The sequence below is a fragment of the Onychostoma macrolepis genome, chromosome 07, assembly GCF_012432095.1.
Source record: "Onychostoma macrolepis isolate SWU-2019 chromosome 07, ASM1243209v1, whole genome shotgun sequence".
Lineage (NCBI taxonomy): Eukaryota > Metazoa > Chordata > Actinopteri > Cypriniformes > Cyprinidae > Onychostoma > Onychostoma macrolepis.
Window position 1 is genome coordinate 35,923,597 of NC_081161.1, and position 24,263 is coordinate 35,947,859.

Here is a 24,263-nt window from a genome sequence, read left to right on the forward strand (position 1 = left end):
TTCCTAATGTTGTATAATGCAAATCTGCAGGACCGGGCAGTTTTAGCAATGTGGTCTGAGAAAGTCAGCTGATCATCAATTACAACTCCAAGGTTTCTGGCTGTTTTTGAAGGAGTTATGGTTGATGTGTTTTAAAACTTAATTTAAAAAAAATCACCAAAAAAAAAAAAAGAAATGGTGTGTTTACTGTTTTAAATAAATTTTACTGTTTTATATAACTGATGATAACATGAAAATGTACATTACTGTTGGAATGACCCATCAGTTCAATCTGTTGGTTTCCTATTCATTGTTTGAAATACTTGCAGACTTTATACAGACATGTTTTTTTTTTCTGTTCAAATCCAGGCATTTAGAAAATTATCCAAAAATGTCAAATGTCAGAATGGGTATAATTTAACATCATGATGATATAAAATAATTGGTTGTGCTGTATTGCAAATGCAAATGATCTCTTTAAAGCCATTATAGGAAATGTCACCTAAGGTCTTCCATGCAGTTCAACAGGCATTGTGCACATATACACACACAGCCACAGAAACTAATCAGAAAAGTGGGATCTTATTTTCCAGTCCAAATTTCTGCTGAGGATTCTTTTAAAGACAATTTTACAGAGTTGTACACACACACACACACCACCAGGATAATGTGGCTGACAGAGCCTAGAAAATAATGATAATGAAGATAAATCTAAAGCAGAAGATGTTAGGGGTGAAATCACCGTAATGACCGTGGTGGTTTTAATGGCTGCTCACAAAGCTTAGGCCAAAAAACAATTTAACTTTGTTATTTTAAGGTTCACAAGGAGATTTTGAGGCCAATGGACATGTTTGAGCAAGAGGTTGCATTATACTGGCAAATCATTTGACTGCTGTGGGAGATCTACTAAAGATGACGTAATAAATCTAAACAGCCGCAGATAATCTCATTTCCGTAACTAACGCTCTTTGATGTGACGTTTTTGCACAGTCTATTTTGATGCTCTTTGAGGAATAATCCAAATATCTCTCTCTGCATTCTGCATGTGGATGTGGACTGCATGCTAATAGTGTATTGAGGGGTTGGAATTGATTAAAAATTGTCATAATAATGGTTCACTTTGGGAGCAATTCACTAAGAATGAATCGTGCGCTACTGTTAGCACCGTTTATTTCATTGTGCTGTTTGAGTTGTTTTAGTACCCAATTCACTAAAGAAATTATGCAAATCAAGCTATGGTATGATGGCTCCATCATTTGATAATGCGCATGCTAAACTTTTAGTGAATTTGCCTCTTATGCTTTCAATAAGAATCGACATGAATTAGACAAAATTGTTTCTAAGGCCTCCATTTCAAGGACCTTTTTAATGAAACATGAGCAGAATGAAATTCTGTTTATATCATACATAAAACCAGTTTTATGTAAATTGTCAAAATTTAGCATATTAACAAATTTATGAATGATTTGCAGAGAAATGAATTCTGCTTGTGGTAGAATGTATTTAATGGCTACAATGTGTTTGTGGTTGATGAGGACTCCGTGTTTGACAGATTTGCTTTCTTTTAATACATTCTGAAAATGCAAACATCTACATTTAATGACCATCTATAATGGAAAACATGGTGAAGTATTGTAAAAAAGAAAAAAAAAAGTATGTATGGGTTTGTGTGTTCATGGTTATTTTATTCATAGCAAATGAGGATCATGTCAAGTCACAGCTATCATACTGTCAAGCTCTGAACTCCGTGATAGATAAATGTACATTGTTAACTGTCCTTCCACACCCATAATCTGACCTCTCTTATCTCTCATAGAAACCTCAGACTGTCACACAGTACTTATGAATTCAGGTAGTGTCATGATATTCACAGAAATCCAGCAGAAAGGTCATAGGTGAGAAGAGTGAGAAGAGTTTAGTGTATGTGCTCATGTATTTTTGAGAAGTGAGAATGCAGTCGTCTGAAAGCTGAAAGATGCACTTTCACAGGCACTATATGGATGTAGGAAGGCATCAAGGCACATCAGAGTTCAATGTTTATGTAACGTTCTGTCTACTAAGATGCCATCATCTTATCGTTCCCTTTTTTTATAATAAGACTGAGAATAGCTTCTGACAGGGTCGTTGAAATCTGTTAATTAGTTTATACACTACTGTTAAAAGTTAAAAGTTTGTACTAAAGTTTGGGGTTAGTTAAGATGCTTTCTTTTTTTTTTTTTAAAGAAAACGGACACATTCAGTGGCTCAAGAAATTACAGAAAAGACTAAAAATATTGTTGCCAAAAAAAAAAAATTGTTCCTTTTGAACTTTTTATTCATCCAAGAATCCAGAAGAATGTATTATGGTTTCCCCAAAAATATTACACACAACTTTTTCAACATTGATAACAAGAAGAAATGTTTTTTGATCAACAAATCAGAAATAATGTCTGCCCAAGAAGTAGGTTTCATCAAAGGCACCTTTATCCAGAAGCGTTGTCTGTTAAGTCATTAACTGACTAGGCACAAATGCAGAAAGGCTGTTCGTTTTGGACTCTGCCTTGTATTAGGCAGTTTGATACAGGCATTTAATTTCCATTGGAATATTTCTACATGCACGAGATATGCTTCTGTCTCTGTGTGTGTGTGTGTGTGTGTGTGTGTGTGTGTGTGTCAGACTTTGATCTGTAAAGTTCCTGGTGACTTGGAGGCAGATGAAACAGTTTTTCCAAATTAGAGCACCCACTCACTCACCCTCTGTCTCAGCCATTCCCCCCTCTCTCTCTCTCTCTCTCTCTCTCTACTGTCTCAAGCTCTCACTTTCATTCTTACCCTGCTGTTATTAGACATTTGACTAAATAAGGTCAGTGGCCAACTGCCAAAATGTATTTTATGTTTTTTTTTTTCAGTCCACTATTTTTCCTACTTTCTTCTCTTTTTTCAGTTTTATAGATGATTTACTACTAAACAATGCTAAACTGATGGCATTATTGCACTCTCTATTAGGGATGGTAAGATTCACTGATTCGCATCGACTCGCATCGAAGTTAAGGATGCGATACATAAATTTAAATGAGATACAAGTTGTCATTTGTATCGCGATGCATCGTTTCTTACATATTTGCACCGTTAAAAAAATATTTATTTATATATAATTATTAGTAGATGCACTATATTAAAAATAATCTGTGACCAATATTTTGTATTTAGATTGATTTCTCTAATTGTTTCTCTAGCGTGTTCTCTCATCACCATTGCTGCTACGTAAATATGACATATCACAACACTACGGAGACCGAGGCATTAGAAGTCAAAAGGCACTTAAGTTCATTTGTTTATGATTTGCTATCTGTTCGAACCAAAGAAATAAAAGCGAACTATTTGCACCATATTGAATTGCATAGCATTATATTTTTCGTATTGCATTGAATCACATTGTGTTTAATCAAATCGAAATCGGATCACACTGCATCGTAATAAGGGTGAATGGTATCGCATCGCATCGCATTGGTAGCTGTTTCATATGTATCTTTAATGTATCATATTGTTGGCTATGCATTGAGATGCATATTGCATCGGCCTGTTATGGAGATGCACATCCCTACTCTCTATCAATTATTTTAGTATTTTTATATGCTATATAGTATTTATTTAAATTTTTAAATATAGTTACATTTTTTACATTTTTGTTTGTTTTAGTAATATTTTAATGTGCTTTTGTCATTTTTATTAGTTTTTTAATCTCCTTTAATATTTATATCATTTATTTGTTTTAGTTTTAGTAATTTTAGTACTTAAATTTCTAATAATCAAGTTTTTCATAATATTTATATTTTATTTTATATCAGCTGTATTTCAATGGCCAAAAACAATTTGTAATAGTTTTAGCTAACAATTATATTACTGCTCTCCATTAACAAATCTGTCTGTATTTTTCCATTTCTCCTCTACTTTACTACAGGTTTTCTTAGCACAGGAGATCAGTCTGCTAAAGGGAACTATGGCCTGTTGGATCAAATCCAGGCCTTGCGTTGGCTGAATGAGAATATTGGACACTTCGGTGGCGATCCTGAACGGATCACTATCTTTGGATCTGGGGCTGGAGCATCTTGTGTCAACCTACTCATCCTGTCCCACCACTCTGAGGGTAAGACAAGTGTGTTTGTGTGTGTGTGTGTGTGTGTGTGTGTGTGTGTGTATTAATGCTTTAACAGACTAATACTATCCCTGCACAGGTTTCCATCTCATTATTAATGCTGTATGCGTGTGTGTGTGTGTGTGTGTGTGTGTGTGTGTGTGTGTGTCTGTTACCTCACAAAATGTCTCACCGTCCTGTCCAACTGTGTTCTGTTGCATTGCTCGTCAAAAACGTCCACCTTTACCTGCACCATCTTCATCATCACTGTCATCCTCACCTAACATCAGTCCTACAGCCCTCAACTGTCAATCACACCAGGTAAGTCATGACAGTTTTTATCCTGGAGAAACCAGTCATGTTATTTTCCTGTAAGGAGGCCAATCCAACGGAAACAGGAAGAGATAAACAAATAAAGGTATGTAGGTAAGTATTAAAGGGATAGTCCACCTAAAAATTTAAATTCTGTCATCGTTTCCTCGCCGTCATGTCATTCCAATGCTGTATGGAGCACAAAAGAAGAAGAATGTTAGTAACTGACCACTTCCATTGTATAGACAAAAAAATAGAGTAAGAGTAAAAGGGGATCAAAACTGTTTGGTTATCATTCTGCTAAATATCTTCTTGTGGATTCTACAAAGAAATTTATACAGATTTGGAATGACTTCAGGGCGAATCAATGATGAATGTTCATTTTTGGGTGGACTGTTGCTTTAAGGTTAAGTAAGTGGATAGAGTTCACTGAAGTGGAGCAAAGAAAAAAAATTAGCGAAGTGATTTTTTGAGCACCGCTTAACTAAATGTCTGTTTGTGTGCCTGTTTGGACAAGCTAGTTAAAGAGAAAAGCACAGGCGTGTTAGCAGAGACAAAGCTACAGTAGCTCCATATTGATTTCTCTGGGAAAGGTAACATGCTCTTCAATAATTAAAAAGACAGAAAGAAAGGAAGGAGGGCAGAACAAGGAAAAGACGAGCCCTTCGGTAATATGTTTCTACTCTTCTCTTGAGAGTAAGAAAAAGGCTTTGTTTGTAAAGTGTTTTTAAGTGAAAAGGCTACAAGAGAATAATAGATTTACTGTTATTATCTCAATGCGAGATGGAATTAGTACAATGTTATCTCAGTAATCACTGAAAAATGTTGTTTGTGCCAAACCCAATCCTCATTTTCTTCTGTTCTCAGTTTTCCATTGATGCAATTCCAGCTGACACTGTGTTAAGCGCTACTGGAATTGACATCAACATAATTACATCCAATTAACAATCTCCGGATACACTGAATATATAACATAACATTTAAATAACCATACTACAGTATAGTATCATATCATGTTAAATGGGTAATTGACAAGAAATACTTAAGGAAAACTGACATGTTCTGCTGTAAAACTGTTTAAAAAAGCATTTTGCTAATTAGTATGAGTGAAGCTTTTATGACCTCATATTATTTTTGAGACTACATGAGATATAATATAATTAAGTCATTTGTCACACATCAGCACTATTGGAAATGGTGCAAACCATTGGCAAATTATGAAAAACTGATGGTGACCAGTTACTTTCCATTATTTATTCAAATATATTTAAACCTAAAATTTTGATGTTTTAAAAAAAATGACCCTTATATGTATAAACCAGGTATATCATGTATGCTGGTTTTCTTCTGGGTAGTTAACAGCTTGTTATTGCTCCCTCCCGCCCCAGGCCTGTTTCAGAGAGCCATTGCTCAGAGTGGTTCAGCCATCTCCAGCTGGTCCATTAGCTACCAGCCCTTGAAGTACACTAAGATTCTGGCCCGTAAAGTGGGATGCACATATGGGGAGACCGCAGACCTGGTGGACTGTCTCCGCAGGAAAAATTTCAGAGAGTTGGTGGATCAGGACATCCAGCCGGCCCGCTACCACATTGCATTTGGACCTGTGATGGACGGAGACGTTGTGCCAGATGACCCCGAGATCCTGATGCAGCAGGTGATTACTTTCATTTGTGGGGAAGGTTTCTAAGACCTATGTTAATTCAGCATAGTCTATCTTTCCAAGCCAAAGATTAGGTTTAAACTATTTCCAGTAAACCACCCAAACTACCTTTTAAACCAAATCTTAGCAAGGCTTCAAGCACAGGATTTTGAATAAAGCTTAGTCAGATCTACTTTGTAACTTCAGACTATATGTTCCATGAAAATGAGTTACACCATATACTTTTGATATGCCATCATATGGTATCATGTTATACAACAATGTCATGGTGATTCTTCACTTAAAGTCAGTAAATTCTTAAATAATTTATACTTTTTCTTTAATTGATACTTTTTTATTAATAAATTATATTCATAATCTTTAAAATTTTCGCTTCTTATTTCTCATTTATTAAAATAATTGGGTGTTTATGGGTGGAGTTTTAAGATTTTCAGATCTCAGGAAAAGGTCTTTTTTAAGATCTCATAAAAAAGTTAAAACTAAGTTGTAAGTTACTTAAAATCATTCTAGGTAACAAAAGTTGAAGAATGCCATATATGGAAGAAATCTTTTTTTCTTTTTTTCCCCCCCTACTGGTTACTTGCAATAAGTTTGTCTGAGAATGTTCAATTCTTTCTCCACTAGGGGGAGTTCTTGAACTACGACCTTCTGATTGGTGTAAATCAAGGAGAGGGGCTGAAGTTTGTGGATGAGGGGGGCACTGAGAGTGAAGAGGGCATTTCAGCTGCAGCTTTTGACTACACCATCTCCAACTTTGTGGATAACCTCTATGGATATCCTAAAGGTAAGATCTTAAGTCCCCCTTTTATTTGACTTTTATTTTTCTTCTCTGTTTTACAATTATCATTAGAAAGTAAACATCTAGATTTTTATATCAGCATATTTCATATTAAATTGTGCCAGAGTTTGACAGTTTTGTCAAGGTGAAAAAAATGGGTGTTTAGATTAAATTCTCCTAAATAGAGGTGCAATGCGGAGCAGTCCTTGTAGTTCTTATGTTTATTTTGCCAAGTGAAGACTCAAGTCTGGTTGGGTAAACATCATTCTGACTTTTAATGAGGGATAATGCTGAGTACAACAATAAACTTGGTACTAGGTATTCTGCTTACTCTTGATTTGGTGCTGTTGTTAACTTTCTCCACCAGAGGGCGAAAAAAGACAAGCATTCTCCATCAGCATGCTATTTTATGTGACATGTAATGTGGAGATTTTATGTCTGGTATTTAATGTCCTATGGATGTGAGCTACTAAATATTGTTATTTTTTACAAATAGCATGCATTCATGGGTGAATTCTCTCCAAGTTCATAAGACAAACATATTCATATATACACTAAATGCTCTTGTCTGTTCTTTCTTTAATGTAATTATTCTCTGTATTTTTGTAGGTAAAGACATCTTGAGGGAGACTATTAAGTTCATGTACACAGACTGGGCAGACCGAGACAATGGGGAAATGCGGCGCAAGACTCTCCTGGCATTATTCACTGATCACCAGTGGGTGGCGCCAGCCGTCGCTACTGCCAAGCTCCACGCGGAGTACCAGTCTCCCGTGTACTTCTACACCTTCTATCACCACTGCCAAACAGAGACTCGGCCCGAATGGGCAGACGCTGCACACGGGGATGAGATACCATATGTGTTTGGTGTGCCCATGATCGGAGCGACAGACCTCTTCCCTTGCAACTTTTCCAAAAATGATGTTATGCTTAGCGCTGTGGTGATGACATACTGGACCAACTTTGCCAAGACCGGGTGAGTCTGAATATGCAAAATATATTATATTACATTAATATACAATATATATTATATTGTATATATTATATACAAAATATATTTATATGAATATATTAAATATATTTATTTATGAATTACTTTGTGTTTAAATAGCTAAATTATAGTCATAACACATTTCTTTGAAATTACATTAAAATTAATTATAAACATTTCCTGACATGAAAATTGGGTCTGGACGATATGGCGAAAGATAGGCTATGATCATGACATTTTTTTCCCCGTATCATTCAATATAGATGTGTATCATGATATTCATTTCATACAGTTAATAGGAAAGGAAATTCCACATGTTTGTTAGACCTCGAGAATGAATGTAAACAAGATATGGCAGAGTGTTATTTTTTCTGGATTTATAATTTTTTCATCAAAAATGGTGCTGCACTACGGTGACCGGGAGGGGACGTCTTCGGTTCACTTTGTTTTGTCGTGGCCACAAGATATTAACTCGTGGGAACATGATATTATGTCGTTATGTCGATATTATTATGCTAAGTTGAGGGAACGACATATTTTTCTCGTGGCCACGGTAAACAAACCTACGTGACCATAGCAACCTGGTATTATCAGAGATGGATAAAACATTTTTATTAACATTAAACATTTCATTTAATATTTGTATATTATTATTATTATTAGGTTATATTAACTTGTTAGGGCTATATTTTTATATTTATTTCATGTAAATATAATATTTTATTATTTCCCCTTTCAATTCGTGTATCGCTTTACCTAATTAACGTTCTGTATAATTATGCAATTTGCTACCATATATTTTGCAAATACTGTAAACGCCTGACAATTATACCAAGGGCATTCTATAGTCTTTGATTATACCAATACTTTATGACTGTAGGCTATTTATGCCAGTGCGTGATGATAAATGAGCGTGTTATGTTTTCATTTACAAATGAAACTATGTGAATGATTCATTCTTCAACAAAACGCTAGGCAGTAGGCTATAATATTAACAATTATTAATTTGCAGAAAAAAAAATTAAATATATGTTAAATTCAACCTTTAAACTGCATTTCCAATAGGCTATAAATTCCAGTCAGTATAATCAAAGCTTTATTGGCATGTCGAGCATTTACAGTAGGCTTATTTACAAAACTAGTCAGAACGTTATGTAAAGAGATCGAAATGAAGGGACAAAACGAATATAAAAATATAATAATAGGCAGGGGTGCACATAAGTGGTAAGCAGGTCCGCATGCGCGATTTGCGTACCAACATGGTTGACAGCTGTTAATGCACAATTACCATTTTAGATCGACAAACTGTACTGTATAATATTTCTATGCAAACTGAAAGCATAATCTAGGCTACCCGCTGCCCTTTTCAAAGCAAAACTGTCTGTGACATTTCATTCACTGACGCAATTCCATCAGCAGCACTAAACCCAGAAGCGCATAATAATTACTTGCCGGCAACCTGCCAAAATAAAAGCTAGCTGATTTTACGTTTGAAAATTATGAAAATTAAAATGAAAATAATGATAATAATAAAATATTAACATTTTATTTTTAAGTTTACTATAAAATAATTGCATTTGTATGTAATACTGTCTTTTTATTTAAAAATAAAATAGTATTATAACACTTGATTATTTAGTTTATTATTTTTAGTTAGTTATTTTATATATATATATATATATATATATATATATATATATATATATATAAACTAAATGAAGTGCAATAATATTATTATCACTATTATTAATTAATTTTTCCATGGCCTGTGTGAGGACCAAACCAAATCTCCAGGTTCTCATATGAGAACCAGGCTGAAAAACTTATGTGCACCCCTGATAATAGGCTAATAATAATAATAATAATGATGATGATGATGATACAAATATTACGGAAAAAGACTATCAGTTAATGGACACACACAGCTAGCAAGACTGTGGGATGGATAAAAATGTTTTCTTGTAGGTCTATTTTATTTTATGTACTTTATGTTACATTTAGCCTATTCATGATAAACTTAATTCGAATGCTGTTTACATTGCATGCAATTGCCTACAGTCCGGTAGCCTATGGTCAATATAATAATTTAATTATGTAATAATTTCTATAATAATTAATATAATAATTTCTTAATTCAAAATAAAATATTAATGAATCCATCTCTGATAATCCCGGGTTGCTATGGTCACGTAGGTTTGTTTACGCATTAAACTCGTGGCCACGAGAAAAATATGTCGTTCCCTCAACGACATCCGTTACCTCGACAAAATGATCTTGTGGCCACGACATATTATCACGTTCCCACAAATTAATATCTCGTGGCCACGACAAAACTAAGTGAACGAAGACGTCCCCTCCTGGTCACCGTACACAACAGAATTTGTATGCTGTATAAATTAAAACATGGTTGAAAAAAATATCTTGGTTGTATGATATTCATTAAAATTAGGTAATAAAATTACTTTGAGAAGTGCAAGATATTTAAAGTGTACTTATAGTTTACTTGCAATAGCTCCACTTTAGCACAATCAAATATACTTCAGTATATCTTTAGTTGGATTTCAGCACAACTTCTACACAACTGAAGTGCAAAAGTACAAAATTAGTTATTCCAATTTAGCAGACTTTTAAGTATACCAGTTTAGTACACCAAAAGTACAATCGCAAGGTATTTTTATTAAGCACATAAATATGTACATGTATTTGTAGCATGAAATAAATGTATATTTATTTTTCACTAGGCAATAGTAATCAATTTCTGTAAAAAAATTCAGGGTAAGCCAAACCTTTATTTTGGCAGCTTGCCAAGAAGCCATTGAGTTTCAGTGTTCTAGATTGTCTAGATGTTGGCTAAATATTGAAAATTTCTGAAAAGTTTATTATATTGTGATTCATTTATTTTTTTCAAGAAATATCAAAATCTGTTATCACCTGGCCCGAATTCAAATTGCAGTTCTGTATCCTGTTTTAAATTCCAATTTGATTTAAATAGGCTTCTCAATTAAAAAAGTCTTTTAAAGTTCTGAGTGGCTCACAACATTGGTGTGGAATTCATTAAAATACCCTTTTGACACAAGATATCCGTTTTCTCTAGGGATCCCAACTTGCCTGTTCCTCAGGACACCAAGTTCATCCACACCAAGCCCAACCGCTTTGAGGAAGTGATCTGGACCAAGTTCAACTCCAAAGACAAGCAGTATCTCCACATTGGCCTGAAGCCGCGCATCCGGGACAACTACCGAGCAAATAAGGTTGCCTTCTGGCTGGAACTGGTTCCTCACCTCCACAACCTTCACGAGGAGGTCTTCAGCACCGCCACAACCCGGCTGCCTCCAGGAACCGCCCGTACCCCACACTGGAAGGGTCAGGGACCCCGAACGACACGCCATCCCATCCCAACCTTCCCTTCAGAACCGGACCCAGACAGCTCAGAGCCCCCTCGATTCCCTCCCTTCCCAAGCGACACCCGGGACTACTCTACAGAACTGAGCGTGACGGTAGCTGTCGGCGCATCGCTCCTCTTCCTCAACATCCTTGCCTTCGCCGCACTTTACTACAAACGCGACAAACGGCACGAGGTGCGACGGCACCGCTTGTCCCCGCAGCGAGGCGTACCTGCTAATGACTTAGCACACAGCCAAGAGGAAGAGATCATGTCCCTGCAAATGAAGCACTCGGAGCACGACGCCCACCACGACATGGAGCCGTTGCGACCGCATGATATTTTACGCCCCGCATGCCCACCCGACTACACACTGGCACTGAGGCGGGCGCCCGACGATGTTCCGCTCATGACCGCCAATACTATCACCATGATTCCCAGCACCATTACTGGCATGCAACCCCTCCATGCCTTCAACACCTTCCCTACAACCACCGGCCACAACAACACCTTACCCCACCCTCACTCCACCACCCGTGTATAGTATCGCCCCCAAACGAGAGGACTAGCTCTCATACATATCCAGTTTTCTCTCTCTGTCCACCTTTTCAAGCTCCTAAACTTAAGATGCTCTCGGTTCAACTGCCTAGAGCAGCGACTGCGCATCCTGTTGGCGTCCTCATAGACACAATCAAGGTTTCGTAGAAGTTGTACACACTAGAGGAGCTCTGTTTGTAGACTCAACGGTGAGCAACAGATTTGGTCGGCAGTGACAAGTCATTGGCCTCGTAGTGGATTCAACTTGCTGTTTGTTTTTACACATTGTTCTTAAAGAAATTGGGCGTCAGTGATTGACTAAGCTGATCCGATGTCATGAGGGGAAATGATGACATTTACCCACTTTTCTTCTCTCACTAAATTGGCAGAGTGCAGATTTCATCCATCCTTTTTATCATTCTCCTTTGTTATTCCATTACCAGCCCATTGCTCTCTGTCCGAATGTGATCTGTGTCCTTGGATTATGTTTTACATGAATCATAGGGGCAATCGATAAAAGGCGAAAGCTGGATATGTTGTGTTTACCTGCAGTCTTGTGTCAAGTATTAAATCATACCTTGTAACAAGAGACGCAGAGAATGAGAGAGAAGGACAGCATCTGACAGAAGACAAAAACAAAAGTGCCAACATCCTCTCTTTTTCTCTCGCTCTCACTCTGCTCTGTGCGTGTCATTTTATCACACATATTTGACTTGGCTATGTGTTTTTCTTAGGAAGATTTTTGTATGTATAAATATAAAGACAAATATATAAAAGAATGATATAAATATATATTTACATGGATTGCTCGGTGGGATCTATGCATGAAATATTTTAAAGCACCAAGAAGGACACTGAGCTGTAAACTCCCACAGCATATTTGCATTTTTTTCTTTTTTTTTTTTGAAGTTTGCTTGCTTAAAATGCCTACAGAAACCTTCTCTGCAGTGGTATTTTCATCAGTATTAGTCCAAATGTAACATCCTCCTCAGTCTGACCACTCTATAGGACGATATCCTCTCTCCGCATCCAGAAAGAGAGCTATTGGCAATATTCTTTTAAATGCTTTTTGACATTCATATGCAGTTGTTGGTGCTATTATTTGACCATCAACCATGTAGTGCTCTACCAGAGCCATCTGTGATGGTCCGGACAGTTGCATAAATACAGCAAATAGCGAATGCACATGTAGCTTTGCATCTCTTTTACGGGCCTCTGACGGTTATATTTCTCAAATACAAATGATGCTCTTTCACCTCGGCCCATCTTTCTCTCTCCGTGGCCTCTCTCGTTCTATCTGTCCTTATTCTTTCAGTTCAACATCGTTTGGTTTTTGACAACCTTGTTTAATAAGAATCTTTTTGTGTATTTGTGCGTGCGCACACATAAAGAGTGTGTTTTCTTGGCAATAGCTAGGTGTCCTGTACATTTGTGTTAATGTGAATGTGTGAGGTAAGAGAATATGTGACAGAGAGGCACAACGAGAGAAAGAAAAGTAGACTTCTGAGTTTTTTTTTTCAATTCTCATAACACAGAAATCTCCTTCATCTGTGGCCCTCTATCATTCAGGAAAACCTACATGGTCATTTTACATTCAAACTAGTTAGATAGAATAGAGGATTTAAGCACTCCCAATATCAGTTTGATGTGTTTACCCACATCTCTACATATCTCACATCTGTCTGCACTGCACACTTGACCTTTTTGACAAGGTTATGACAAGCACAGCAAATAGTGGTGGTGGCAAACCAGATCTATATATAGACAAATCTTACAGATTGTTTCTTCAGAATACATGTTCAGGTTAAAGAACGAATGGCTCAGAATCACTGGACAGTAACTGTGGGATAAACACGATCACTTATGTTCTCTTCATGCCTTGTTGGTCACATTTTTCTGCCACTGCTGTGTGTCACGGGAGGATGACGGTTTGGGTCAGGAAATGCGTTTGTCTCACTGTTGGCTCAGTTTGCCAGTGTATTGAGTCTGAGATGCCCAGGACCATCATGATGGAGCAAGAACTAACACCAGTATGCTGCACAATGTACTAAACATGAAAAGACTCTATCTAATAGCATTGCTGAGCAAACATGCTGGAGGTTCAGTCATGAAAACAGAACTTTCTTCTGCGGTGTGGACTGAAAACAACAATAACTGGACAATAAACGAAGGAGATTGTAACAAACTTCAGTTGCAGGTACCTTCTGGAGATCCGAGAGCGTAGGTTGGACCTGTGGATATGTACCATCTGTGGACTTTTGTGTGGTTGTAGGTATAACTGAACTCCATTTTAAACAAACTATGAGGAGTTGACTAGAGCTGCGTACAAAACAACCTCAGTTCTAATAATCAATTCTGTTTTAAGAGATGAGTTCCGACTCTTTTGTTATTTCTCTCGTTTGTTTTTGTACGCTCAACCACTAGAGTGTGATGTCGTGGTACATACAGAATAAAGACTCTACATCCATTACGAGCCATTCATTGGGTCTTCAGTAGGCGTACAGTGAGAGAAGGATAAATAGAAATTAACTGTACATTTTTAAGTGTAAGAACAAATCAACTGAAAATATTTGTAAATATTCAGTTACTTGTTTAAATGTTTTGTTTGTTTTTCTTTTCTTTTGGTTTTGTTTTTTCTTTCTGGTCGAATGAAATTTGAAATACTTTGTGACCAGGACAACAGGTGCAAGTTCTAATTCAGCCACCAGCAAAATTGATTAATCTCGTTCGTTAAATTCACTTTCTGCTGCTTCATTTAATTTTGAGATCAGAGGATGGAGATGATGTATTGCTCCTATATTTGAGCATAAAGAGATTGTGTATTATGTAGCATACCAGTGTCACTTGAATCATCACAGCTAGTCATATTTCTGCACAAGTATGATTGGCTATTCGTTTCAGATACAAAGCCTACCAGTTTTCAAAAATCTTTGATATGGAGATGGACTGGAACATCCAGTTTATTTAAGCAAAATAAGCACTGGAAACCATGGTGGTTATGAGAAGTTTTTCATCTGCCAAGAACTTCTTGTAGCATTGAATTCTTACCAAAAGGTGGTAGAGATTTTATGAAATATCTAAAATAGGGGGAAAGTATTGTTTTATGGTCACATTTGTACACTTAAGTATACATTTTGTTATTTTTGAATGAATTAAGCATCTAGTGAAATAATGCCAAACTAAGATGGCATAAAGAGCGCACGAGGATCTCACTATGTCAAGTCTGATGGTTTAAAGATTACTAAATAAATGAAGCACACATTATTCCTCTAAGAAAATACACATTTTACTGGGTCCTAAAGCAAATTTACACCTGTTGCCCTGTTTTACTATATATGTTCAGAATCAGAACGCCACACTTGATGAAGAATAAACATGTTAATAATGGATTTAAAAAAAAGAAAAGGTAAAAATATATAAATAAGGTGATGATATTTCTCTTTATTTAGAAGTTATTACACACTGTATGCTGTGACTCTGATCTGGGGTACATTAAAGAAATTCATAGCCAGACATCAGACTCTGTTTCCTTTTCATCAAACTACCAATTATTTAAATGATTCATTTGCTTCCCTGAACATTCAAAGAACACCACTGTGATTATAAGCTACATAACAAAATACATAAAAGACATAGTAGCGGAATCAATGTCATTTAGGAATAATAACTCATAGGTGTTTGGATCAAGATGAGGATCTTTTAAAAAATAATTGTGCAGTTCTACTGTACATAGGATATAACATTTGCATTTATTTATTTAACAAGCACTTAATTCCAAGGCTGCTTAATTGGTTACATTGAGTTGTGAAAAAACGATAATACATGAAAATCAATACATATATATATAAAACAATGTTTGTTTGTTTTTATTATTATTCATAGTTTATAATTCTGCTTCCAAGGATTACAAAAGTATTAACTATAGATTTTATGTAATATCATTATAAAGAAATTAATGACTAAAGTAGATTATTTTGACAACAAACAGGAAATTAAAACATTTTCATCAAATAACATTTTCACCATTGTACCGTATGTTGCACATTGCAATATGACATTTTTCTTTCTCTTAGTTAAACTGTCTTTTACATTGATATGATTAACTCATGTTCATTTCCAATTCCTAAGTGCAAGTATTATTGTTGGTTACTGGAACACATCTGAAGCCATTTGGAGGTAATCAATAGCATTTTACAATCAGTGTGAGAGTGGAGCCAATTCGATAAATCTACAGTTGTGAAACAAAAATAATTGTTTATTTGATGCTGAAAGACTCCTTTAAGCTGTTCTCTGCTTCCTGCTTTGTGATGGATTTCCAGGTCAAGGGTATGTCAGCAGGATGAGCATTGTATTCTCCAGCAAACTTAGTGTTGAAACGGGCCATCACATATTTCCAGTAGTCTGAGGCCTGTATGCTAACATCAGCAGGGATGTGCCAGTCTGGAAAGATTTCTCTGTATCTTTTGTAAGGATGATAGTTATAATTAGTTTGAAAACACTTAAAATTTACTTCACTGTGTACATCTGTTGAGCATATATTACACACTAATTTTTCATTGTTTTCATATCTATATCGGCCAAGTCCCTGAGGTCTGTGGACTGAAGCACAGTGCTCAGTGTGGGCTTCTCCACCAGCTTCACATGGAGCACTGCAGAATGGACACTGTTTTCCACATCCAAACACTCGCTTGAAGAGCTCATCCTGGGGTTTCATTTTGAGCATGCAAAGTTTGACCTGTATGTCGACTTTCTTCAGTTGTTCCCTCAGTGTCTGTTCCATCTCTTCTACAGATTTAGTTAGCCAGCTTGCAAATGGCTCTTGAGAAGCATTGTTTAGGACCATCACTGTTTCTAGAGCATCTTTGGGAATTATAAGCTGTTGTCCAAGCTTCCTGCATATGCACTGGATGAATCCTTTGATACCATCTTCATTTGTTTCATTCTGTGCCATTTTGACAGCCTCTAGTATCTCATTTGTGATTCCTCTAAGGTGACATTCCTCCAACTCAGACACTTCATGGTCATTCGAAAACTGTTTGGTGATTTGATCTAATATCCAGCCCTTAGCAAAACCTTCATAGGTGCTAATGTATTTCACATACTGTTCAAACTTATCTTCAATCAAAAGTTGCTTTAGGAGTGAGTACTGGAAAAATGCACGTGTGCTGAATTGAAATGCATTTTTTCCCTGAAGCATTTTGTCAACAATGTCTGGACCCAAGGAGCTGTAGATGAATGCCTCAACTGCAGGCATCAAGCACAGTTTAGTGAATTCTTCAGCCTTTCTCTGACACTGATCGCGATCATGGAACAGGTCCTTGAAATCATTGCGATATTTGTTTTTATACTGATCAAGGCATCTACGTGGGTCATTCTCCTTAATGAAACAATCATGCATGACTTGAAATTCTCTCGCAGAAACCCACAAATGTGCCGTTTCAAGGACAGTTCAAATTCATCTGAAAACCCAATATTCTTGTTGGACATAAATCTGTCATCAATTATGTGTAAGATCTCCTGAATGTAGGTGTCATGGTAATCAGAATGCTTTGCAGTCTTCTCCTGGACAAACTGAGAGCATGTCTGAATGATATTATCTGCTAAATTTTGTAGGTCCACTGCAGAGTTGTCATTAAACATGCGTTTAAACCACCTTTTGTAAAAGGCTTCTTTAGTGACTTTGAACACTTCTGTTCCACAGTTCATCAGATTCACTCTACTTAACTGTTCAGTGACAGAACTTCCCTTCTGTTTCATGTTTTCTCGAAGTTGCCAAAAAACGAAATCAAAAATATTTCTTCGCTTCAATCCAGTAAACGACAGCTCATTTAATGTTTCTTGCCATATTTGTCCAAAATATCTGTCAAGCTGCTCATCTGTCATATGTGCATCACTTTTTGAGCTGTTGTTTTTGCGTAACTCCTCCAGTAGGCCCAGCACTTTTTTCTCCATTGTATCAGTGAATGTTTTCTTGATGTTATCCAGATTGTTCATCCCTCTCCTAATGTCCACTGCTGCCTCAAGCTGTGTCCGCAGAGAGCTCTCGGTTTCCCTCCTGAGAGATTTTACACTGCTCACAAAGTCTTCTTTGTACTTTTCCACAAGGTAGACATGACCCTCTGTTTGTTCAAAGTATTTGAAAAGGTTTTCCATTGTGGTCTTTTCCAATGAGTCAAGCTTTGTGACAGCTTCTTGTTTCAGTTTGCATAAAAGATCTTTTAGATCTGACTTGTCTGATTTCAGTTTGACTATCTCAAAATTTGACACTCTGATTTCAGCTACTATTAACCAAGAATGCATATCCTTCTTGAAAGACCATTCCCATTTATGAAATTCTGTGCACAGTCTCATGTATGCATCAGCCACCAAGCTATTCCTGAAGCTAAATATGAAATTTTCAAATTTGACTGCATTCCACAAGCTTTTTGTCCACTCCAAAAATTCTGTTATGTTGTTTCCAGACGTTTTGAGTTTGCATTCTCCAATTACATCAATCATGTTCTTTTTAAGCTCATAGACAGCCTCGGAGTAGCCAGCATTCACTGGTGCCATTGGAGGATTTCCATGCCAGAGTCCAGGAATATACCAATTGCAAGTCTCTGGATCATACTTCATCACATCAGTAAACATTTTATAATCTTCCTTGTTCTCCATTTTAGCAGCTGCCTCAGTCATCTCATTCAGCTGCTCCAGCAGAAGCTTTCGGTCTCTCATGTTCTTGTCATGGGCTGATACATCAGCAACATTTTGATGGACAAATTGGCAACTGGGTTTTTTCCCTATTTCTTTCATTCTGAGAAAAGCATGGACCACAATCTGTAAAATGTCCTTCATCTCTGTGGAATTCTCCATTGCAATGTTAATGATTGTGATATCACTCAATCCAACAACAAGTGTGGCTAATTCATTGTCATGTTCATGGCTATCATCTAGTTTTGCCAGCTCTGGGGATTTCAAACCTTCTGTGTCAATTATCACTAAATAATCACAGCCAAGTTTTTTCTTGATGTCCTCTTCGACTTTGATCAGCTGCATAAAAGCTCCTCTGGTGCATCGTCCACTGCTGACTGCAAACTGAACTCCAAACATGGTGTTCAGCAAGGTGGACTTCCCTGTGCTCTGGACGCCTAAAACTGTGACCACCATGATTTTATTATTTGGCTGGACCAAAAAGTTCAAATACTTTAGCACATCACTCACCCATCTGAGAGGAATATTTGATGCATCTCCATCAACAAGTTCCAGAGGGAAGCCATCCAGCATCAGCTCAGCACATAGCCGAGGTAAATGTAGCATCTGTTGACGTGATTCTAAGTTTTCTGGAAGCGACACCGCAGCTTCATAGAGTTGGCCCATTTCACGCAGGAAGTGCTCTATGCCTAAAGAACTGTTAGAGATCTGTTGGTCAAGCTGTGCAATTTCCTCTTTGTTTTCTGAAAATCGTTGACACTTTTCTTTGTACTGCTCTCTGAGGATGGAGAGGCTTTTTCGGGAGAGATTGTCAAGGTTAATCCGCATCCACTTCAAGAAGTAGGACCTCTCCTGGTTTGAGCTTGATAGTGCACTAACAAAGCAGGACATGGCCTCTGAGATATCATATTTACTCTGCTGTTTCCTGAGATCAGTCTTTTTAATCTGGAGATCACACTTGTATGTCTCTATGTTTTGATCACCAGCTTTCCGGAGTCTGCATTCCTCTTTTTCCAGTTTTGCCAAATCTTTCCAGATTTTACCCTGAAGGGGAAGCTGTGTCTCTTTGAACTGCAGTGTGTCCTGTATATTTTTTGTTAAGACATGCGCATTATTTTTTGCTTCCTGACATTCCTGGATGTCTTCATCAACTAAAATTCCGAGTTCATGTGCTATGGTGTCCATTCCCTCCAGACGTGCTTTGTTGGAATGATTATTAATTATTTGATTTACTGAAGAATGCAGATTTTTAACAAAATTTGCATCATTTTGATTGGTCTTCAGAATGATGTTGTTTTTCTTCAAACTCATTTCAGAAACTGTCCTTTTCAGCTGCTCCCTTTTAAATGCTTTTTGTACATTGCCTACTAAAAAAAACTGTGCTTTTACATGTTGGTTGGTGAGTAGCTTGTAGTTTGTGTCCAGATTGTCAAAGAACACAAAAACTGCAGTGGAGGTCTGGCATAAGAATGAGTACTCTGTTTCAAAGGTCCTGATGTCACCTCTCAAGTTTGCAACAGCCACGGGTTCAGGAAAAACATCAATGTTTTTGTTTCCACAAGGTAGATACCAACTCATCTCCACTAACCCATTTGATATCTTTCTTGGAACGTCTCCGCAATCCATATCACGATGTACAAAAGTGTCATGATACTGCTGAGGGTTGCTAAGCAATTTGTTTAAGATCTGAGATTTAGAGATGCTGCAATCACCAAGTCTAACAAAAGACACTAGGGGGAGCTCAAAGTGAACAATTCTCTCCTCCACAAAGCCTCTTGGGTCTGACAAGGAATGAGGTCTACATTTTTTCACAATATCTCTCATTGCCCAAAGCATGAACATACACTGTTGAGTGTCAGAGTTTGGAAGAAGCAGAGGAACAGAGAACTGACACATTGACATTTTTGAGACCATTTCCTGTTGGAGGAAACCATCTGAACAAAGGAAAAGGGCGCACATTATGTCTAAAGGGTTTACACTGCCATTCTGATCATTCAGAAAATCAAATGATTCATTGTAAAAATCTAAGCTTGACAAATCTTCACTCTCATCACATGAGTATTTAACTCCTCTTGCAGTCACATTCACCATCATCAGTTTCTTCAGGAACAGCCATGGTAAGGATGATAGAGACTGGGCTGGCTCATCTATCACTGACCTCTTCTCAATCTGTAGCACATCGCTGAGTGAGAGTTTGTTTGGGTAGTACTTCTCCAAGCCCAGATCCTGTAAAAGGCTCTGGATGTTTGTTTCTGTTAAAAAAAAAAAAATTATTTGTTTCTATTCAATTCACACTTTTTAATAAATATCAATGTTTGTAATGAAGTTTGCTATATTATACTAACTGGTTTGAGCATATGTGACTGCTTCTTTACTTCTGTTGCCATTTGGAAGCACTTTAGTAATGTGAAAAGAGCACTTCTTTCCAGGACTTAGGTCACAGAAAGCCACAGTTCTTGAATTTGTTATCTCTTCCTGAAAGCTTCTTCCATTCTGGCTGCAAGTAACATGAAACGTGTTCTCCTCACAGCCAGATGCATCCCAAATAAGAGAAACCGAAGTGGTACCCACACTCTCAACCTTGAAGTTTTCTGGTGGGACTGGCCCTGCAATGAAAACAATACAAATATTTATTTTGTTATTTCTTTTTTTGGTCAATTATAAAGACAGACTGTAATACAATTCTAAGTTCATACTGCATAGACAGACTGAAAGACAATTACTGGTGCACGCAGTCACTTTAACTTCCACACTGCGTTCTCCGTTGTCTGATACTGAAACAAGGTTGAAAGTGTACTCAGTCGCTGGGCACAGATCTTCCACCTCTATGGTTGAGGAGTTTGTGATAGTAGAGGTCTTTGTAGATGTGAGACTGTAGTAGGTCAAGTCAAATGTAGATATGTTGTCTGGACTATCCCAAGCAAGAGTAACAGAATTGGTTCCAATAAGCTGGACTGAAATTTCATTTGGTGCAGGGATATCTGTGGAAACAAGACCAGTATATTTTTATCATATGAAAAGTATTGTCAGTACTGATTGGTTTATCAAAGTCAATAACCTATATGCATTCACCAATGCTTTATATGTCATTCAATAACACAGATATCTAAGAAAAGATAAAACAGTTATCTCTGCCTGTCTGATGCAGGAAAGTTGGTTTCTTTGTAATAACATGCACTCATGCATTATGCAAAATAAGAACAAAAATGTGATTTAAGAAAGAAAACTGGTTCTTATTGACTTCATTCAGAAAGTAAAACAAAATATAGTAATGATAAAATTTGCTAAACGTATTTTCCAACAGTATAAAGTAAACATTAATTTAAATTGTGGTCAATATACCAGTCTCAAAAGCTGCAAATATGTTACTGATACAAAGGTCATTTTGTTACCTTGTAACTTGGAAAAATCTTCTTTTTGATATGACTCAACAGCATCTGCTCCTGAAGTAAATGTTTGTTGTTCATCTTCAAGGTATTCACTAGCTTCTGCAAATTCCTTCATTTGAAAGATTTTAAAGCATTAGTGGCATGCAAACTCAGGTTTGCCAAGACTAAATTTGACTTATACTGTTAAGTGTATGCAACTCTCAATGACTAATCTAAAGCACATAATTTGCAACTAAATCTGTTTTGTATAAGTAAGAGGAAGAGATGCTTACTTCCTCCTCACTGGGGCAGTCCATTCCAACTGCTTGTGAGTTGACTGAGACTCCTAAAAGAAAACTGATCCAGTTTTAATTATATAAATTAGCAGACTATAAATCATTCATTAGTTGTTAAATGATTAATACGCGGCTGTGCGCGAGATGGAACGGAACGCGGAAAGTGAAGTATACCCGGGCCTTCAGAAGTTCGTAAAGACGATCGTACGACTGATCTTAATCTTACGGTCTGTTTCCCAAAAGCATCGTAACTTAAGTAACACTTGAAAATCGTCGTAGATCTACGAGTGCTCTGGAGTATCGTAAAGCCCTATGAGCATCGTAAGAAAACAGAATTATGAGGTCATCTGCAGGACAATAGGCAGATTACACCTTTAACTTTATTCAAGGGCAATGTGATTATGATTAAAGCTTTTGATTGTACTTTATTGTACACTTTATTACTCGTTTTATATATATATATATATATATATATATATATATATATATAAATGAAATAATTAAAAAGGTCACAAAACCAAAAAAAAAAAAAAAACATACACATACACATACACATACACATCTAAATTAAATGACTGAACAAAACGAATGAATAAAAGAAGTAATGTAGGAAATATGTTTCAAAGACTGGGGAAAATAGGGATAAACTCAACAATGGCTTGCTGACGTGCACGAAAACAAGCCATATTGGACCCGGAAATAATGTCTCTACAGATATTATATATTCAATAATATATATTATCATTATATATCATGTATTCATATTATTCTTAAACTATTATATTATATTATATTATATTATATTATATTATATTATATTATATTATATTATATTATATTATATTATACCCGAGCTGTCTGGAACATTTCAATAAACGAGCCTGTACTACAATTACGAGCCATTCTATAAATTGACATTTCAGCACTTGACAAACGGATAGCGACTCCTAAGTAGCACTTAAAGAAGGGCTATGTATGATTGTGTTAAGTGCATTTTTGGGAAACGCACGTCAACGAACGTTGGTAAATGACTCGTAGAAAACGCTCTTAAGCGCTAAGATCAATCGTTATTGGGAAACCCGGCCCTGTTTGGTCTTAGGATGACAAAAAGTCTTTAAAGTTTTTAGGTCGGTCCGTCTCAGTGCTCGTCGATATCAAAATGATTGAGATAGCCAATCAAATCAAACAAGGCGGGCTTTACTCTTCACAGAGTGAAGATCGGAGCGCGTAAAAGCACGACACTAGCAATATTTACAAATGTATAACTTTATAATGAATTCCAAACAACAAACAAATACGTTGGTATAGCACCACATGTTTACAGCGACTCAACTGGATAGTGAAGTCAGAAAAATAACCGCGACCCTCTGCGAAACGCAATCAAACACCAGCGGAGCAGATCTGCATATGTTGTCTTTTATTGGGCAATTAACGCATGTAACAGATATAGGCTATTCTTTCACCACTCTGAATTGTAGCCTATTATCATTATCTGGGTCGGAGAAAAAATCTAGATATTGTCATATAGCTGAGTCTGAATTTACCGTAACAAATAACACTATAGGCAAGTAAACATAGTGATTCAGCAAATCTTGTCGATTAAAACTAAAAGTACTTACAATTGGTTATCCACTTGTCAAGTGAAAGAAAACCGCCGCATTTGGAATCTAACCACGCCTGACAAATTTATACCCTGTAGGTAGCCTGTAGTGATGGACTCGACAGGCTAAACCATATAGGCAACTAGGCTACTATTAAAAATGCATTGCGAGAGCGTTTACCCTCTTAATGCAAGTTCTTACAAAAACATTTGCTTACATTGTCGTTGTCTCCGATTTAACTGAAGGCTCTATATTCATTACATTATTTGCACATAAACGTAACAATAACACATTTTCAGTGGTTTGGTCCTAACGCCGAAAATGAAACTATGATTTACATCTAAAACGAAACTCATGGAGAACATGGCATTTCTGGGAAATACATACCCGGTTAGCCTTTTTTTAAGATTCGTATATGAAAAAAAAAAGTTTAGGCAATATAGGCCTAATAGTTCACCCAAAAAATGAAAATTCTATCATTAATTACTCACCCTCATGTCGTTCCAAATGCGTAAGACCTTCGTTTATCTTCGGAACACAAATTAAGACATTTTT

The 24,263-nt window shown here is 36.6% G+C and overlaps 2 protein-coding genes across 9 annotated transcripts in view; one reads left to right on the forward strand and one right to left on the reverse strand.

Annotated features, from left to right (window-relative positions):
- Nucleotides 1-11,760, forward strand: part of nlgn2a (neuroligin 2a) — a 198,990-nt gene extending 187,230 nt beyond the window's left edge. For all 8 annotated transcript variants that reach the window (XM_058780625.1, XM_058780629.1, XM_058780627.1 and 5 more), the window contains 5 exons: nucleotides 3,920-4,105; nucleotides 5,794-6,059; nucleotides 6,690-6,849; nucleotides 7,453-7,819; nucleotides 10,929-11,760. In XM_058780625.1, the coding sequence (XP_058636608.1) occupies nucleotides 3,920-4,105; nucleotides 5,794-6,059; nucleotides 6,690-6,849; nucleotides 7,453-7,819; nucleotides 10,929-11,760 (1,811 nt within the window). The remainder of the gene's footprint in view (nucleotides 1-3,919; nucleotides 4,106-5,793; nucleotides 6,060-6,689; nucleotides 6,850-7,452; nucleotides 7,820-10,928) is intronic.
- Nucleotides 11,761-16,008: 4,248 nt separating this feature from the next.
- si:dkey-85k7.12 (interferon-induced very large GTPase 1) lies at nucleotides 16,009-24,251 on the reverse strand. Its single transcript, XM_058780624.1, is given in 7 exon segments — nucleotides 16,009-17,171; nucleotides 17,174-20,695; nucleotides 20,789-21,049; nucleotides 21,167-21,424; nucleotides 21,836-21,941; nucleotides 22,105-22,157; nucleotides 24,200-24,251. Coding segments are annotated over 6 exon segments (5,334 nt in total). The 5' UTR covers nucleotides 22,129-22,157; nucleotides 24,200-24,251.
- Nucleotides 24,252-24,263: the final 12 nt, after the last annotated feature.